At 38.0% G+C, this 17453-nt stretch overlaps 1 protein-coding gene across 2 annotated transcripts in view; it reads right to left on the reverse strand.

The window, feature by feature from the left end:
• Positions 1–17453, reverse strand: part of olfm2a (olfactomedin 2a) — a 43956-nt gene that overhangs the window by 8666 nt on the left and 17837 nt on the right. The window contains exons 1-2 of one of the 2 annotated variants that reach the window (XM_024271828.2): positions 15444–16092; positions 4692–4841 (exon numbers count right to left, since the gene is read on the reverse strand). In XM_024271828.2, the coding sequence (XP_024127596.1) occupies positions 4692–4841; positions 15444–15587 (294 nt within the window). In that variant the 5' untranslated portion in view covers positions 15588–16092. Of the gene's footprint in view, positions 1–4691; positions 4842–15443; positions 16093–17453 lie in introns of those variants that run through there. The other variant, XM_024271829.2, reaches the window with a different exon arrangement.

A 17453-nucleotide genomic window follows, 5' to 3' on the forward strand; every position in this document is an offset into this window, starting at 1 on the left:
AGAAATAAAACTTTGTACCCACAGTTGCAGACATGCTGGTTAGTTTGTCCACTTTCCTTTCAGTAAACCCACAGATAACAGCTTCCCTGGAGCAAACAAGCATGAACACAAACAAAAAACTAAACCTAGACAACTCTGATATATTTAATTCAATGTAAAAAAAGAAAAGTTAATGAAACCTATATAATTTAACTTCATACTGTACAAAACAGAAATCAGAGTTGCTGCTTACAGCCTAATTTCCCAACCTGGGATGAATAAAGTATTGCTATTCTATTTTCTGCTGTGTTAGCATTCACGTTTTATAGCAACATATTGTGTCACAGTGCTTAGGTACTAAACAGACTGTTGCCTATTATAACAATTCAGCTAAAAATCCCTTTTTAGCACCAGATGCCTGGTGCTGGACTTTTAAAACCATAAAATGTATGTAAAGATTAAGTATAAAAAGGGTTGTTGTCTAATAAACATACTTCAGTAGATGGTGCCTACATTTTAAATTCAAATAGATCTGATTATGGTTTTTATGCTGCATTTTCATTTTAATCCTCTCTGTAAATGTGATGTTTATTTAACAATGGGTTAAAAAAACTATCAGAAATTAGTTTTGATCATTTATTTCTTTGTTGACCTGATGGCTCAGTTGGTTTCAAGCAGGATTGCCACATTAGAGACCAGGGTTTGATTTTCGGGCGGCGTAATGAGTTTATTCCAGTGTGGGTCTCCAAGACTGTGTCTCCCTGTGCAAGTCCCCAGCCCAGATAAAATACAGGGTTGTGTCAAGAAGGGTAAAAATATCAGACAGATCCAAACGTGCCCATCAGTGAAATTTGAGTTATGCAAACAATAAACAGTGTTTACAACATTTTCACAGCTTAAATTAATAAAATAAACTAATATGTCGCACTTTGAAAATTTGTCAAATACATATTTTTTGCCTTGATCCCTCATTTTAAAGCTCAGCCGTGGATCAGTTAAAGCCTCCATAAAACGCTTCTCTTTCTGTCTGTCGGAAAACTCCAATATCCAAGAGAAAAGCCGGCCTGGCAATTTAACACGAAGATTGCATTGCATTATTTTGAAGGAAAATGCAAAAATGTGTAAGAAGAGGTCTTTCAGAAGCTTTTGTGTCTTCTTCTGTGGATTACAGAGGATAGACAAGTTAAAATCCTGCAGATCTGTCTGTGCTTTATAAGGACACTGCTTCAAAAAATATAAAATGTTCTTATTTAATGATAAAATCCTTAAATCTTCTTTTTATGTTTTTATTGAGAAAGTCTAATACAGTTATTCTGAATTTAACTCATTTTAATACATTGTTGCATCTATTAAGAGTCATGTTTGCTGGTTAATGTTGAACGAGAAGTAAAACTTTCTGCAATTTATTCCACAGAAAAATAAAAAGCAGACAGACCTCCTGCCTCTAAAGCCACAAATGAACCAACTCAGAGGTAATGGGGTACAAAAAATGTGTTGTGAGTTAAATTAGATGCATGTTAGATGTACCGAAAAATATGTGAAATGCAAAATCCTCCGTTTTAGGGTAATCTTGTTGGTGTGTAAAGAGAACTTTGAAGACGATCAAACTTTTAAAATTATTTATTCATTTTGTTTGATAAGTACAAGTCAGCAGATCATGTTTTGGGAATAAAAATAATTAAATATATCTTGTTTCTTGCCCAGAACTTAATTGATGTAAACAGATTGGGACAAAAGTAAAACCTGAAACAGGAACAGAAATAGTGAAGAATAGGTGGTTATTAAATCCTATTCCTCACAGGAATAAGTTTTGAGCTAATTATTGCCAAGTAAGAAGCACATTCATACTTTGAAAGCCCACTCCATTGCTGCATAACCCGCCTACTGCTTCACAGGCCCCCTCTCCTCCTGCATGTTGCACCAAACCGGCCAAAACCCATCCAAACGCTGACAAATGCTTCAGTGTTGTCATGCATAAAGGAGGTTCGTATTTGCATATGTCCAATTACCCAACGCCAACAGACGCCCACTCCCACCTGACCATCACAGTTCCAGGCACACAGAGAGCGCTCACAAAAACAAAACAGACCCAAACTTTCAAAGGTCACGGTGTGTCATAAAGGCTGTTTGGCTCCAAACGTTTTCCTTGCCTACTCCCTGGCAGCCCACTTATTTACTTCATGTGCAGCCCACGGCTTTCCACATGCAGCTCGGATCCCACAAGCATCACGAAACGGCCGGGGAATTATTTAATCACCCAACCTTTTTCCTTGACAACTTTTTTCGCTGCAGTGCTAATAGAGCAGCTGCAGGAACGCGTAAAGGTGAGTCCAAACAAATGCTGTGTCACCATCCTTCACGAATGCTTCGGCAGCTGGAAATCCTCCATCCGCCTCACAGGATGCTCCCCACCCTCGCTGTCCCAGTTTCCATTGTGGGAGAGTCTGTTATAAGTCTAGAGTGATGACTCATCCTGCATCAAGCAGAATTTGTTGGGATGACCATCTATGCCCTCATTTTTTATTTAATCCAGTCTAAACCCAGTCAGTCAGACAGAGGTCAAAAGGGGATGAGATGTTGTGTAGTCTTCTGGGAGCGTTTCTTTCAGGTCTATTTTTTTTTTTTTTTTTGGATGTTACATTTCATTTTGCTTTTCACAGTCAACTAAATGCTTCACACACTACTTTATTTCTTTTGGCAGCTTTTGGGATTGTTGGTGTCTCCTTAGCTTCTAGTCCCGATAAGCTTTAGTGGATCGGTACCAGAAGAATTCTCTCGTGTTCTGGGATACCTTGATGGTTAATGAGCCATTGAGTACATCAGACACACAAACTCATTGATTTGCAGATTGTAGGTGTGCAGCAAAAATAGCTTAACCCTGGATGTCCTTTTTTGTTAAATGGACTGCTGTGTAATTATATAAAAATACACCAATGAACAAATAAAATATAACTTTTTTTTAGAATTCTCTTATCATTTTTTTTAATATTTTACTAAAGATCAACTGAAAAATAGGTGTCAATTTATTAAAAAATGTATGATTATTAGGCATTTGAATTATTGATATTATTTAATAGAAAAAGTAAAGAAAAAAAACAACTTTATTTAATATTTTTGCCAAAAAGGTTTACAAATAGAAAACATCATGATTATGTGAACAACAAATATAGTTTTTTTTTTAAATTATTTTTTTTAAAACAAAACACATTTGTATTTGTTTTACACATATAAAACATTAAATCTGTTGAAACTATATATACATGTTAAATCTAGTTTTATGGTTGAATAATTTCCCGCATTGACTTTGCACAACTTTCCTTTGAAGCTCTTTATTTCCAGAATTACACACAGTAATTACATGTTTAAATATTTTTCAAGCATCCTTTGAAGATGGAGGTTTAAAACAGTGGAAGGAGAACTAGAAAATTGTTTTTTACTTCGTAACTATTTATATAATAGGGTCCTAATTTAAAATGAATTTGAATGAATGCATTAATACATTTTTAATACATACTTGTTTACATAACAGTAAAAACTGTCTTTGGATAGATGGCCTCATGTTTTTATTCTGTATCTTCATATCTTGGCTACAAATGATGTGCATACCTCTTTTTATCTGGATTTTTAAATGCTATACTTTGTCAGTTATTTGATTTTTTTCATTATCATTAATTATTGAGGTAGTTCGTGTGTTTTTTTGTAACTCTGTATCAAGAATTCTGTTTATCTGCAGTTTCCTCTTTTATGTGAAAACCATATAGGAGTTGTATTAATAAAATGAGCAGCTGGGCTACTAGATACTTTAAGAAAAATATACTCAAATGTATCATCACAGTTCATGAAATTGGAAAACTTTTTAATCTGCAATAACTAAGAGTTTAAGGAAACTAATATTCTTTACTTAAACTTGTCTTATCTTCATCATTTTAAAACTGTTTCCTTTACAGGTGGGAATTTATCCACATGATAATGTGCTCCAAACATCAGCAAATAGTCTCAGGGGGAAACGCACACTTCAACTACAACAAATGTCAGAGGTTGCAGGTTCTAATTGATCCATCAGAGCCTCTGAGCCCATTCAGCATCCCAGTTCAGCCTCACCTTTCCTCAGAGGACCAGATCAATGTCAGCCGCCTCTCTTTGTTTCTACTTCTCTGCTTACTCGTCCTCTGGGGACTCTCGTTCACCAAAGCGCTGCTTTTTATGAACCAACCCCTCCTGTTTTGACTCAGCTCTGGAGATGAGCGCTCCAGCTTTGAGGCTCAGTGAATCATTAGAGCATTTATTGTTTCAGGTTTCCACGTCTAAAGATAAATTGACAAAAGATAAAAAAGAAATAAAGGGGTTTGCTTTCTGGAGAACCAGCATGCTGCAAATGGTAGCTGCTTGTTTTCTGTGGCATTAGAGTACTCCTTTATTATCATACACCTGAAGCATAAACAAAAATAAGAAAAATATGTATTGAAAATGAATATTATTGAGGTGATTTTGGATTAATCTGCTACTAAAGCAATTATCTTTCTGAAACTTTTAAAAAACTCATGAATGCCATGTCTGTCTGTCTGCACGGCTGATTAGTCAGAGGCTCAGTCACTTCAGCAAACCTGCATGTGACAGACGGCTGCAGGCAGCACAGCCTCACAGTTGGTGTTTGTGTGTCTGTGTGGGTAAGAGTCAAGCCTCAAAGTGAGTGTGGTATTGACAGCTGTCACCTTCTCCATGAGCTGGCGAAGCTGTCTGCTGCGTGGGTCGCGGTTACACATGTTCTGGGCTGGTGCGACCACGGTGCAGATACACTTCCCATCTGCGTCCTGTGCTGAACTGTAGATCTGCCAGCCTTCTTCTGGGCTCGGGTAAAGAGCCTATGAAAAACATAGAAACAAGTGTTAGAGCAAGTGGAGAAAACGCTTGTTACCGTCAGATGATGCTTATCTGTACTGCCACTAAGCAGGCTTTTCAAAATGCATAAGTGCAGACAAGATGTTTTATTCTGCCAACATTCATCAAGAGTAATCTGAAAAGCTTTCCACCCTTAGAAAACACTTCCAAGTCAATAAACGTATCAGCCACATGAAAGTATTGCAGAAAACGTTTGGAGGAAAAAGGACTCTTTGATACACCCCTATCACGATTGTTTGTGCTCATTCTGTCACCATAAGTGAGCCAGTGAAGCATAATTTCAGTGCATTACATTACCCTTTGAGAATCTGCTAAAATGGAATCCAACCCAAAAGAAATTAATGGCGTTGTATCCAGCAGCAGATCAAAATCGTCAGCAATCTAATCTCAGCAAAAACAGAGAGAGACTAATAGGTGGTTCTCAGGAATGAAACTGTAAACTCCAAATTACGAGAAAGCAGAGGAATCAGACAACAGTGATATAGAGGAAACTCAATGGCGATTGGCTGAAGACGAATGAGAGGAAAAGAAGAAATAGAAGGAGGGAGGAAGAAGGATCGCACCGGGTTACATTAAAGCTGAGCATCTAATAACTTTGAACAGAGAAAGGAATGGTGGTTGTTGAGGATCAATAAAGAAGGCCCTCACCAGTGGAGAAGGTCTGCGGCTAAAAGGATGAACGTCTCTGACTAATCTAATTAAAACTGTGTGTTTGCAGTGACATATGTGTACAAAACAATTAAGCAAAAGCTTTGATCATTTACTAAAATCAGCAGTAAAACAAAAGTAATGAAAGAGCTGTTTGAGGAGTACAAGTGTGGCAAATACAGCAGTTTTGTTCATTTTTTTTTTAAAATAGTTTGAAACTTTTGATTTGCGTGGTGGGTCAGATTAAAATGTCTTGGGGTAAAGGATTGCTGTGCGATTGGAGTGTGTAGCAGCAATCACCATGCAAGCCAATGTGCTTACTGTCACATCTCGTCGCTCCTGCCAGTCCCCCTGACTCCCACCCACTCTATCTACTCCAACTCTCGCTTCACCAGATTCCCCCCTTTAACATTCTCAGGATACGTGAATCCTAAATATAAGATTCTTGGAACTGAACTGCAGTAAATAGACTCTAGATATGCAGAAAACTTCCTTCACATCTTCTGCAGACCATAATAATGACATTATAAATGTATATAATCACTTCCCTTATTTATCTTTTTCATTATATTCAATGCATATTAAGTAGAATTTGTCAAATGAATGCCTCCGCATTTAATTAAAGTAAGGAATAATACAGTACACTGTTCTAAATTAGTAATATCTCAGGGTAACTGAATGTCTATTTTCCATGTGAATGGCTCACTGTGGAGCTTTTGGCACAAAGGCTAAATGATCATCCCAGCATGTTCAGCGTTCCTGCATGTCTGTGAGTCATTGTGCAGTTAGTCACCATGCAGCAGCACCTGACTCTAAATTCATTTTCAGCTCGATATGGACACTGAGACTCTCCACTGAGAACAGACACCAACCACAGCCACAGAGAAACAATTAGAGGCCCTAAACTCATCATTTAAACAACATGACATGAAATAAATGATTTTTAAAAGCATTTTTACAATTAGCTTATGTATAAAAATGTGCCTTAGCTTTAGTGTCTGTGGGTAAATTAAAGTTAAAGTTAAGTCCTATTAGTTGTCAAGTAACTGAGGCGTGTGAAAGTTGATCTCTGCATTTGACCCATCGCCTGGGGGAGCGGTGAGCTGCAGACACAGTCGCGCTTGGGAACAATTTGGCGGTTTAACCGGCCCCAATCCAACCCGTTAGTACTGAGCGTCAAGCAGGGCCCCATTTTTAAAGTCTTTGGTAGAAATTGAACTCACAACCGTCCAGTCTCAGGGTAGACACTCTACCATAAGGCCACTGAGCTAAATATGTAGCATTGCCACAAAGGACAAAAAAAATGGTTAAAAAAAAAATTACTCTAACATGGTTAATTTGAATGTTTTTTTTTGCTAATATAAATATTGTTTATAATTCTTTGTTGGGTTATGTGAATTCTGAAGGAAGTGGGCGGAGTCACCAGAAAAAAAGAAAAGGATAAAAGTTTGGGGTGGTGGCAGCTTGAAATAGGTGGAAATGACTGGGGAAGTCTAGGAGGAACCCCAAGAAAAAAAATTTTAAAAAAGAAAGAAAGAATAATCAACCCAAGAAATCCAGATTTAGAGTAGAGACCGTAATCACATTTATTTTGGTGAGATCATTCCAGCTTTTTTAACTTAAGTTTTCTTGTGGATTTATTTTCCAGCATTGGAACTTATGTTTAAAACGACAGAGGGAAAAACAAAAGAATAAGAGGATTTATTTTCAATTTGTTTTTAATAATTTGGAAACTGTGAGTTTAAAAGTTAAACTGTGAATGTCAATTGTTGACTTTGTTATAGCTTTATAGGAACAAAATGGAAGTTTTGTGGCAAATTATCCAGATTCAGGATGTTAACTTAAAAAAAACATTTTTTATAACACTAAAACGACTTTTTTGAGAAATATTTGTGTTTGTCAACAACAGATTTGATGTAGATTTGTGGTTCGAACATTGAATACAACATAGTGAAATAAAAAATGATCTGGAGTCGGTGTACAGTGCTTTCTAAAGGTCACACTATGACTTATGGGTAATATTCAAGTTTGATATTAATTACATGGTCATGGTTCCTCATTCAGCTTCAAGGCAGCAAGATAAGGAACGCCGTAATTTAAAAAGATCTCCCAAAAAGATTAATAGACAAAGTTCTGCCCAATGCTTTGTAACCTTTTCTGCATGCCTCATTATATAGATAATTCTGCATATTTTTGTACATTTTAGACACACATTCAGGAAAAGAAAATATGTGATGTTCTAGTACTTTTAATGAACAGTCAAGGAGAAGCTGCTGGTTTCCTTGCATTTGATGCCAATCTCTTCAGCACATTTAATCGCTCAAGTAAGAAGTTTGATACAATAGAAGGAGTGGATTGTGAGACACAACAGGGACACCGACTTCTCATTAGCAGTAGCATCCTGCACTGCAAACAGAAGGTTATCCCGACTGCAAAAACTACTTAGTTAACTCGTTGTGCAGACATGCGCAGCTGTCAATAAAATGATCTCATGACTGTATGTGCGGGGGTTGCCTGCCTACGCAACAGATATTCATCTTTGGTTTAGAAAGGACCTCGTGAATGAATGTAGAAGTAACCATTAATTTTTCATATAGCTATCAGCTTCAAAGGGAGCCACCGTTTTTGTCGCAGTGTCTCTTTTTATTTCAGCATTTCAAACAAACATTCTAAGAAAAAAATACAATTTTAAAAATAGTAAATGATAAAAATAGCCGAGGCGGAAGGAACGCCAGCTCTATTACCCATCTTTTGTTGCCTGCCAACATGTTTAAACTCATGCTGTACTCTTCATGTTCTTCTCCTGAGCCAGGATGGTTTCACAGCGACACAGTTTCCCCTCTCTTCATTAATGTTTCATAAATGCTGGGGCTGAAATTAAGAGCTTATTTGAATCCGTTCCCATTTCATTACCACCCACCTATCTATTTTACTCATGTTCTCCATTCTCATGGCAGTGGCGGATACAAAGCAGAATGAAAGAGGCGGTTCTTAAATACAAAGGCGTTTTTTGGTTTTTTTTCTCCCTTCCGTCATTTTTTTAGATGATTGGTTTAGCTATATGCACTTTCTAAAGTTTTACCTGTTTAAAACAAAAGGAAGAGATTAAAACTTTTTTAATTCTTTCATTTTGTTGAATGATTTTGAAACATCAAATTTATAGTCTGCATTACTTTTGAAAATCAAAACTTGACCGTGAGTGCTTTTAAAGGAGAAATAACATGTAACCTGTTGCATCATTGGCACCATTTGAATTCAGGTAAGTGAATAAACTTGTCATCCAAGACTCCCAAAAGATGAAGTGTTCACTTCTCCGTCAGGATGTTGTGGAGAATCTTTGAGTGAGGTTTGAAAATGTCTTTTAGTTGCCTCAAAACGGCAGAAATGAAAACTTGATTTGCCTTATTTTCTGAAATGAAATGATCCCTAAAGATTTCCGGTTTGATTGTTATGAGGTTCCCTCTTGAGCCTGAGCGCATTAAGCCTCTTCATTGATTCCTGGCTTCCTCTAACCACAACCACTCCTCCCAAGAGGAGAAGTAAAGCAGGAGGTGCTGATATGCTCATAGACGGAAAAAAAAACAGTGATTTTAAAAGGGCTGATGAGATAGACAGAAATGGCTCTGCTTTAGCTTAAGTCAAGATGCCCAATCTGCAGCAGAATGACAGTTTTAGGTACATTTCTGCTGAGTGAGGTTAAGCAGAGAACTCTAATCTCCTGTCCACAACAGAAACAAAAACCCACATGTAATTCCAGTAGCTAATCTCTTCTTAAGAAGCTCTGATTGGTTTAGATCAAAGACTTTGATCAAGCAATTCAGAATCCTTTTTTTATGAATGATTACAAAAGTTCATTGGAATTAGCCAATTAGATCTTCAAGCTGGTGTTATTACAGTCGACTTACAATAAAGGACTTCTTCTGGCGTTTCATTAGATCGGCCCTGGAGCTGGCTGCTCCAACGCCACAGCTAAATGAGATCATAAATCTGCAGGTCCTTACTTTATGAGCATGACAGGAAGTCTATTATAACTTACATAAGCAGAAGGCAGAAGGGGCATATGGAATGAGCCGGCACGAGTTCTGAGCGGTGGGAGAAAGCTGACCATGACACAGTGAACTATGAGAGACTGCAGCACCACAGAGGGAGGAGCATCCTGAAGCTGGATGCACACTCAAGCTTGGGAATTCAATGAAGAATTAAAAGTATATAATAGGTAAAGAATATTTTACTGAACTCAATTATTTCTTGGACTTAAATCCAGCATTTTTTTTTAAATCAAAGTTCTCTGACTTAGACGTTATTCATCTTTGCATAAAAAGGAATAGTAACTTTCCCATTTCCAAAGCTCAGCTCCACTTTTAAAAACACACTCAGATGAAAATTGTGTTTTTTAACATATTCTTGTGACATTTTTTCTCATGAAGCAGAACAAATATAAAGAAAATTAAGCTTAATACAGCACTTTCGAGTATTTCTTTTTTTTTCAAATTGTGCATCCGGAGCAGGCAAAGAAATGTAGTTAGAAAAAGCTTTTGACATTTGGCTCAAAACTGGATAGCTCTAATCAGGGCCGGCTCTGGGCGTAGGCGACCTAGGCGGCCACCTAGGGTGTCATCTGCTGGAGGGGGCACCAAATCACAATGATTTTATACGTGTGTGTATCTTTTTCTCTTTTCTTTCCTTTTTTGGTCAAACAGTTTGACGCACCACTCATTTCATGTATATATATATATATATATATATATATATATATATATATATATATATATATATATATATAAAAATACAATCTTAAAAACATAAATAAAATAACTCAAAAGTTTGATGTAATCAGTAACTCTGCAGTGCAGTGCCCCTCCCGTCCTGTCACTGCTGTTGTCTATGCTTGGTTGCGGGGAGGAGAGGGGCGTGCGGTGTTGTCGCTGTTTGTGCTTTTCTAAAACTTTAAGGATGAAAAGAGGAAGAGGAGGAAACACAAGCTCAAAGCAAAGGGTTTGTCTATTTTACTTATACAAATTTGCTTGGAAACTCACTCCACCCTGCATTTTGTTTGAAAAAGACAAATTTCAACTGGCGATCTAGTGTTTTTTTTCCAACTCCTTTAACAGTTGAAATCCCCCTACTTCCTGTAGAACATTGGCTGAGCCGTGGCGTAGTCAGTCGGTTTCAAATGGAGTTTGAGCCCCAGCTCTGTCAATCTTAGACCCTAAAGGGGGCACCAAATTGATTTTTGCCTAGGGTGCCATGGTCTAGCTCTAATATTGCTCACCACTTTTGTTAATGTTAACTTAGGGGTGTGAGGAACTGTAAGCTAGCAGTAGATCACGTAAACAGATGGATGACAGGAGGCAGGGGTGGACTTACTGTGTACCAACAGTCCCACCCACAACTCAGTTGAAAACTGCTAATGTATACTGCCACCCACTCTACAGAAACCTATTATTTTGGCAAAAATGTCATAATAGTAATAAAAAGAGAAATAGAAATGCTTTTAAAATAAATCAGAAGATGATCAGAGGGGGTTCTTAACTTCTATAAATGATCTGATCTGCTTACTCAAATGTGGAAACACACAATCCTACTCTTCAAATAAAAGCATTTATTTCTCTGTGTTCAAGCCAGCAGCCAGCCATTGAAATCAAACTTGATGAAGAACCCCAGAGCAGTCCCAAGTCTCCTCTTCTCCTTAGAAAAAACGATTAACACAATCAGCACAGCACGGCTGCCAGTCAATAAAGTGACTCATAAAGTCATCATGGCTCCATCCTTGCTGCCTCCTGTGGCTGCCACCCCTCTGAGTGCTGATCTGCTCTCTCCCCCATCAGCACCCAACGTTCACTAAACCAGATCAAACCGAATCTGCCGGGCAATAACGTCGAATAAGATTTTACACGTCTGTATTTGAAACTAGAGGTAAGGTGGCAGGAATTTCGGCGACACAATTGCTCAGCTTGAAAAGGAGAGGGGCGGGTGAACAGCACCTAAATAAATCACTCCCTGCTTTATTCATGGGACTGTATTACAGAATTAAGTGAAGTTCAAATGAAATTGCTTTTGAAGAATGAACCTGTGCATTAGCTTGGAATTATGCTGTCATAATGACAAATGGACCACATCAAAAGCCTAATACAACTCTTTGCTTTGAACAACTTATCACATAATCAGTTTTTTTATCAAAACAATTGAAAGTTTTATTATTATTCAGACTGACTATCATCATGCTGGTCCAGCTGTGCATCTCTCTCTGATCAGGTACTACATGAGCTCCAATGAAAAGTGCTTCAAAGCAGCATAATAAACGTAAAAGCAAAGGCTGCAAATAAAAAAATCTGTGCCAGTTTTTATTCTTTAATCCTTCACCAAGGATCAATCTTAACAATCTGCTTTATGGGATTGCGTGGTGAGAGTGATAAAGTTTACGGTCCACCATCCAGTCAACGAGAGGCAGCGTGACCCCAATCACTTTCACATCCCCGATGCTCTTCACGTCTCCCTTTTCATGGTGGGAATATGTAAATCACCTTTTCCCCCTACGGCTATTTTTTCACTTTTCATGAAAAGGAGTGTTGCCACACATCCACACAAAAAACCTCCTGCAGTTACAGCAAAATTATAGAGATACAAACCACAGCGTGTTCAGGACTACTCTGTGCTGCCTGCCTCACACCTTCCTGTAATTACTGAAAAACAAACAGTCCTAGAGCAGTAGAATCTCTGCTGATTATGTTAGGAGGATCAGCAAGATTCATTATTAATATGCAGAGTCTTTTTTTTTTATATTAAAGAAGAGTTTTTGCTGTTGACCTTTTCTGAAGTTGTAGGCCTCAACACGGTGCTTTTTATTGCTTGCTGAGCTGGTTAAAATTGTGATTTTTTTTCACTTATTAATCATGAAACACTTGAGTCTGTCAAATTTAATCATAAAAGAATAATTTGGATTAATATATTCACATTGGAAGATTCTGAGCAGATTTTTTAGCCATGTAGATTTGGAGAGAAAATAGTTTCAGACTGATTTGTGCATGCATAAATCCTGATTTGCACTTAACTTTGGATTTGTGTGTGCATAATTCTTAATTTGTGCATAACTTTGGATTTGTACGCACATAAATCTTGATTTGCACGTAACTTTGGATTTGTGTGTGCTTAATTCTTGATTTGTGCATACATTTGGATATGTTTCTGCATAATTCTTAATTTGTGCCTAACTTTGGATTTGTACTTGCATAATTCTTGATTTGTGAATAAATTTGGATCCGTTTGTGCATACTTCCTAATTTGTAAGTAGTTTTGGATTTTTGCCAACATAATTCTTGTTTTGTGCATAATATTTTGTGAAAACGTAACATTTTTCCACTTTCTTTAAGACATGCCTGATAGTAAAAATAAAAAAATAAATTTAGTTCATGAATTGTTACTCCTTACAAAAAGGCATCTTCTATGACACTTTTTTAAACTTTGATTTGAACAACTGTTGGGTGAAAAAAAAAATCCCTTACAAGCATATGCTTCCATGCATTAATTCTACCATATATCTCAGCTTTGACATTTGTTTAAATGTTGAACTTTTGCTCAATTTAGTTAAAATGTAAAATAGGTTTAAGAAGTAAAGAAGTTTTTAAAGACAAAATGTATGACAAAAAACACTCACTTGCTTGAGATTCTTCATAGAAAATTGTTTATATTTACAATAATTGAAAGCTTTAGATTTAAGAAATATGATTTTAGTTTATGTTGGATTGTTATACTTGCTCTTATTATTTCACTCATAATTCATAACAAATGTTTGAAAATGCTTTTTAAACACAAACTTTATATATTTATTTTGCATTATTTTTTACCATTGCTTTTGACAATAATTTTCTACATTCATGTATCTACTCCCTTTGATGACACTTTTATCACCTTTAAAGACATTTAGCATCTGCCTCCACCTTCAGAAACACGTTTCTCTCCCCAGATGTGTGCAGCCATCGAGGCAGAGCTGCATCTGCGCCTTTGCAGGAAACCAGAGAGAAACCCAGTCAGCTGTGTTTTTGGATCAGCTGGTTAAGACAGGCACAGTGAGCAAGTGAAGCACACTTTGAAAATAGCTCTGAGCTGGGAGAGTTTGGAACAGCATGCATGGGCGCCGGATCGTGGGGGGGGGGGGTGTTAGCCATGCAAAAGCCACTGGCACAAAAGCACAAGAGCATCTCCAAACCTGAGCTACGTCGTCTCTGTTAAGCACTAATGAGAAGAAAAAAAAGTGTGTGTGATAAATGAAGAAGGTAGAGCTCTGAAATGATGCTTAGCTCAGTAATGAACTAATATTAGAACAAATTAGCAGGTATAATGAAAAGTATACAGACATTTTAAGGCCTCAGCCTGCATCTCACCAGCTGCCTTGTTCATAGAGTGAAAGCTTTACGTTTTTCTTCACAGAGATTTAAACTTTGGGTGAGTCGTGACTGCTTCTCCGATCATCACAGGCAGATTCTCATTAGTGGTGAGACTTTGAACTGATCTCACATTAAAGTTTTATTTGCAACTATTGTTCTGAGAAGAAATAAGGGCATTTTTCATCCCATCAGCCTGATACAATTCAACTATTTCTGTTAACCTCAAACAGGCCCATCAGGTTTGATGAAACTGTGAATAAATTAAGCCCAGAAGGAGAACTTTTTTAACCTCTACCACTTTAGATAAGACTATTTTGTTTAGGAACATTTGCAGTGCGAATAATTCATGAGAATGTAATTTATTAAGTTATTTGAAATGCAAATGTTGATATTTCAAGGCGTGGAACTTGTTTGGATGGAGTTTAAAATAAATTCAGCAAAAATGTGTGTTTTTTTACTGTAAAGATGAGCTGTAAAAATAAATAAATGGATATGCTATTCATGTCTGACGGGAAATGTTTGCTGGAATTGGATTGCAAAGTCAACAAAATAAGATATTTTTATCACATTGCAATCAAAAATGACAGTGATATTGTTTTAGCTCTTAACAGACCTTATAAGTTTTTGACATTTTAATAAAGATGACAGTGTTTTTCTTTCAATTTGATCCTTCATGGCAACTTAAGAAAGACAGAAAAAGGGGGATATGGGAATAACAATTCACCAAACCTCTCATCAAACAGACAGACCTTCACCCTTGAGACAAAAACGCCTCAATGCACCACATTTCTGAATATTCTTGCACAAACATTTGCATGACTGCAACCCAGATGGCTGACACCTCGTGGGATGGAAAATTTCTGTCATTTTTACAGAGCAGGACATTTTATTAGATAAGATGACAATAAAACTGGATGAAAGAACAAATCGCTGGATGATAAATATCTCAAGAATTCATGATGTGTCCCAGAACTAGCACAATTTAACATCAAACACCTCATAAATGTGTACATTTACATGGATAAAGTCAGCACGGTTTGCTAGATGAGGAAAAGTTGTTTCAAGAATCACTACGCAAAGAGTCAGTCACTACAAAATAAAAGCACTCCTCTTTGCAGCCTGAAGGAAACTGACAGATGAGATCAGCCGGTATAGCAGTCATGAAAGCTCTCACGTCTTCCTGAGATTAACAAACGACTGTTCACAGATGTTCTCTCGGTATCTTCCAACCCTCTCTGCAGCACCACCACATTTAAGCATCATAATGTGTATATATCATTCATGCCTGGTTGGAACATTGCTCTAGCGTGGATTTCTAGCTCCATGTCTTCTTTGGAGACAGCATAGCCCTTGAGACAGTCCCATCCCCAATCTGCACACTCCATCCTTCTGTGATGAAACGTAGAGGCAAACTCTGCCACAGTCTTGACTTGCTTTCTCTATGCTGTCACTGTTTTTAATCCTTCAAATTCCGTCTCTGCTCGGTTCATTCAAGCCACAAACACTTACAGGGGGGAAAAAACTGGTACTTACGCTGACAATCCTCTCTGAGGTGCCTCCTCTGGAGATGGTGGTCCCATTGAGTCCCACCAGAGATGGGAGAGTCTGGGACATCCAGTTGGTTACCATGGCCATGGTGCTGAGCACTGCCCCTATCTTAAGCATAGGAACACTCATGTTTTCTCCTCTATGGGGCCAAGCAAAAACGGCCCGACAAGCAGCACCACCTTAGGCTACACCTCAGCTCCAGTCAATTCCCCCTCTGCTCCGACAGCACGAGCAAGGAAACGAGCCAGTCGGCTTCTGCTACAGCCCCAGCAGATCCTCAGGAAGGGTTGAGGCTCAGTTGTCACACTCACACACCCCAGGTTAGTCGAAGGAATGGACAGAGACATCTATGAGAGGAGCAGCTCACCAGATCAGACTGAGAGCTTTTGCTGTCGGAGTGCCTCAGCCTCACCCCCTGTCTCTCTCCCACATCCTATCTCTCTCCCCCTCTTTTCCTCAAGATGCAGAGCCGCACATTGGCTGCTCCTGATTCTAATCCCCTCCCGATCAGCCTTTGCTCATGTTTTGCCAGCCCTGTTTTGCACACATTTCCTTCCCCTCTCCTTTTCTTTGACATTTGGCTGTTCTTTTATGACTCACGTCTCGGTGTCTGAGAGAGTGTGTGCATGAGTTTGTGTTTNAAAAAAAAAAAAAAAAAAAAGATCTGGAAGAGACTTGTTTCAGCGAGCTGATCTTTTTGCAATGTTATGTGACATGTGAATGCCCCGGGCGTGTGAGTGCCATCCTTTGGAGGCGGGCGGTCGTGCAGTCTCATCACCACTGAGCAGAATGGAGGGCTGAGACTGTGGTGTGATGAATGTGAGGGTTGTCTGGGGGCTCCTGTGTGGACACTGACAGCTGGTTCAGCAAGGAACTGATGAATGTAAAGGTTCACATGTTGAGAGAACCAATTTCCTGTTATTTGCTCCTGGACAGATGTTGCCCTTCTTCTTGTGCTTCAAACTGAAGTGATAATTTTCAAATAGATTCATTAGTTATGAAATAAGTCGTAGATTAATTTATGGTTTCAATAATTGTGACAAAAATAATTATTTTATTGTTATATTTGGGAGATTTTCTAATAGAAGAACTAAATAAAACTTACAGGAAAATTTGTCATTTTTTTTGCACTTCCTTTAAAATAATAAACCACATACTTTATTTTTAAAAATAATGTCACATCTTTCTAGACTTATTTCAGCTATGAGGAAAGTCGACACTTCTTTAAAAGTAGGAACTCTAATTTGTTTCAGGACAGACATCACACATGTTTATAACTCTTTGGCAGTCTGCTTCAAATGCTTTGTTCACCTCTACAGCAACATACCAAATAAAGTGGTACAAAAGTAGCAAAATGTATTGAATTTGTCCTCCTTGTTTAATGCCTCGCTTTGCAACAATTTTCAGAAAGATACAGGACTACTTTACACCTTCCACGGCCGTGCATAATGATGACAGAGTGGCCTGCTCTGGTAAAATGGCCAGGTCATCTTCCTACTCGCTTCTTTCCAGGCCTGCCGACTTATTCATTTTGTCAGCCATGGGTGGGCTTGGCTCGGCAACCAATCACACTGGGTGACTGATGTGGGCATTTCGGTGTGGCGCGCACAGCTATATGAGAAGAGACAGCTCTCTGCACTCCATCCAAGAAGTGTCAGCACACTTCAGCTCACCTGCTGGCTCTCATTTTGGTGCCATTTTCCATCTTTGGAGCAAGACTGGCCCCATGTGGTTACCAGCAGAACTACGGACAAAAATATAATAAAAAAGGATGCCGGTGATTGTGGTTGTGGACGCTTAACCAGGTGACTGTGGATTCATAAGAACACCTAATAAGTCACAAACTATAAAATAAAATATAATGCATATGTTAATTTAAGACAAATTTATACTCATTTAGTCAAAAAAAAAAAACTTATTGTTTTGCCTTTTCTGCACAATTCCTAATGGATGCATAATTAGCCAGTGCTGACTTTGTCAGATAAACTATTAGGA

This window comes from Oryzias melastigma, linkage group LG8, assembly GCF_002922805.2.
Source record: "Oryzias melastigma strain HK-1 linkage group LG8, ASM292280v2, whole genome shotgun sequence".
Lineage (NCBI taxonomy): Eukaryota > Metazoa > Chordata > Actinopteri > Beloniformes > Adrianichthyidae > Oryzias > Oryzias melastigma.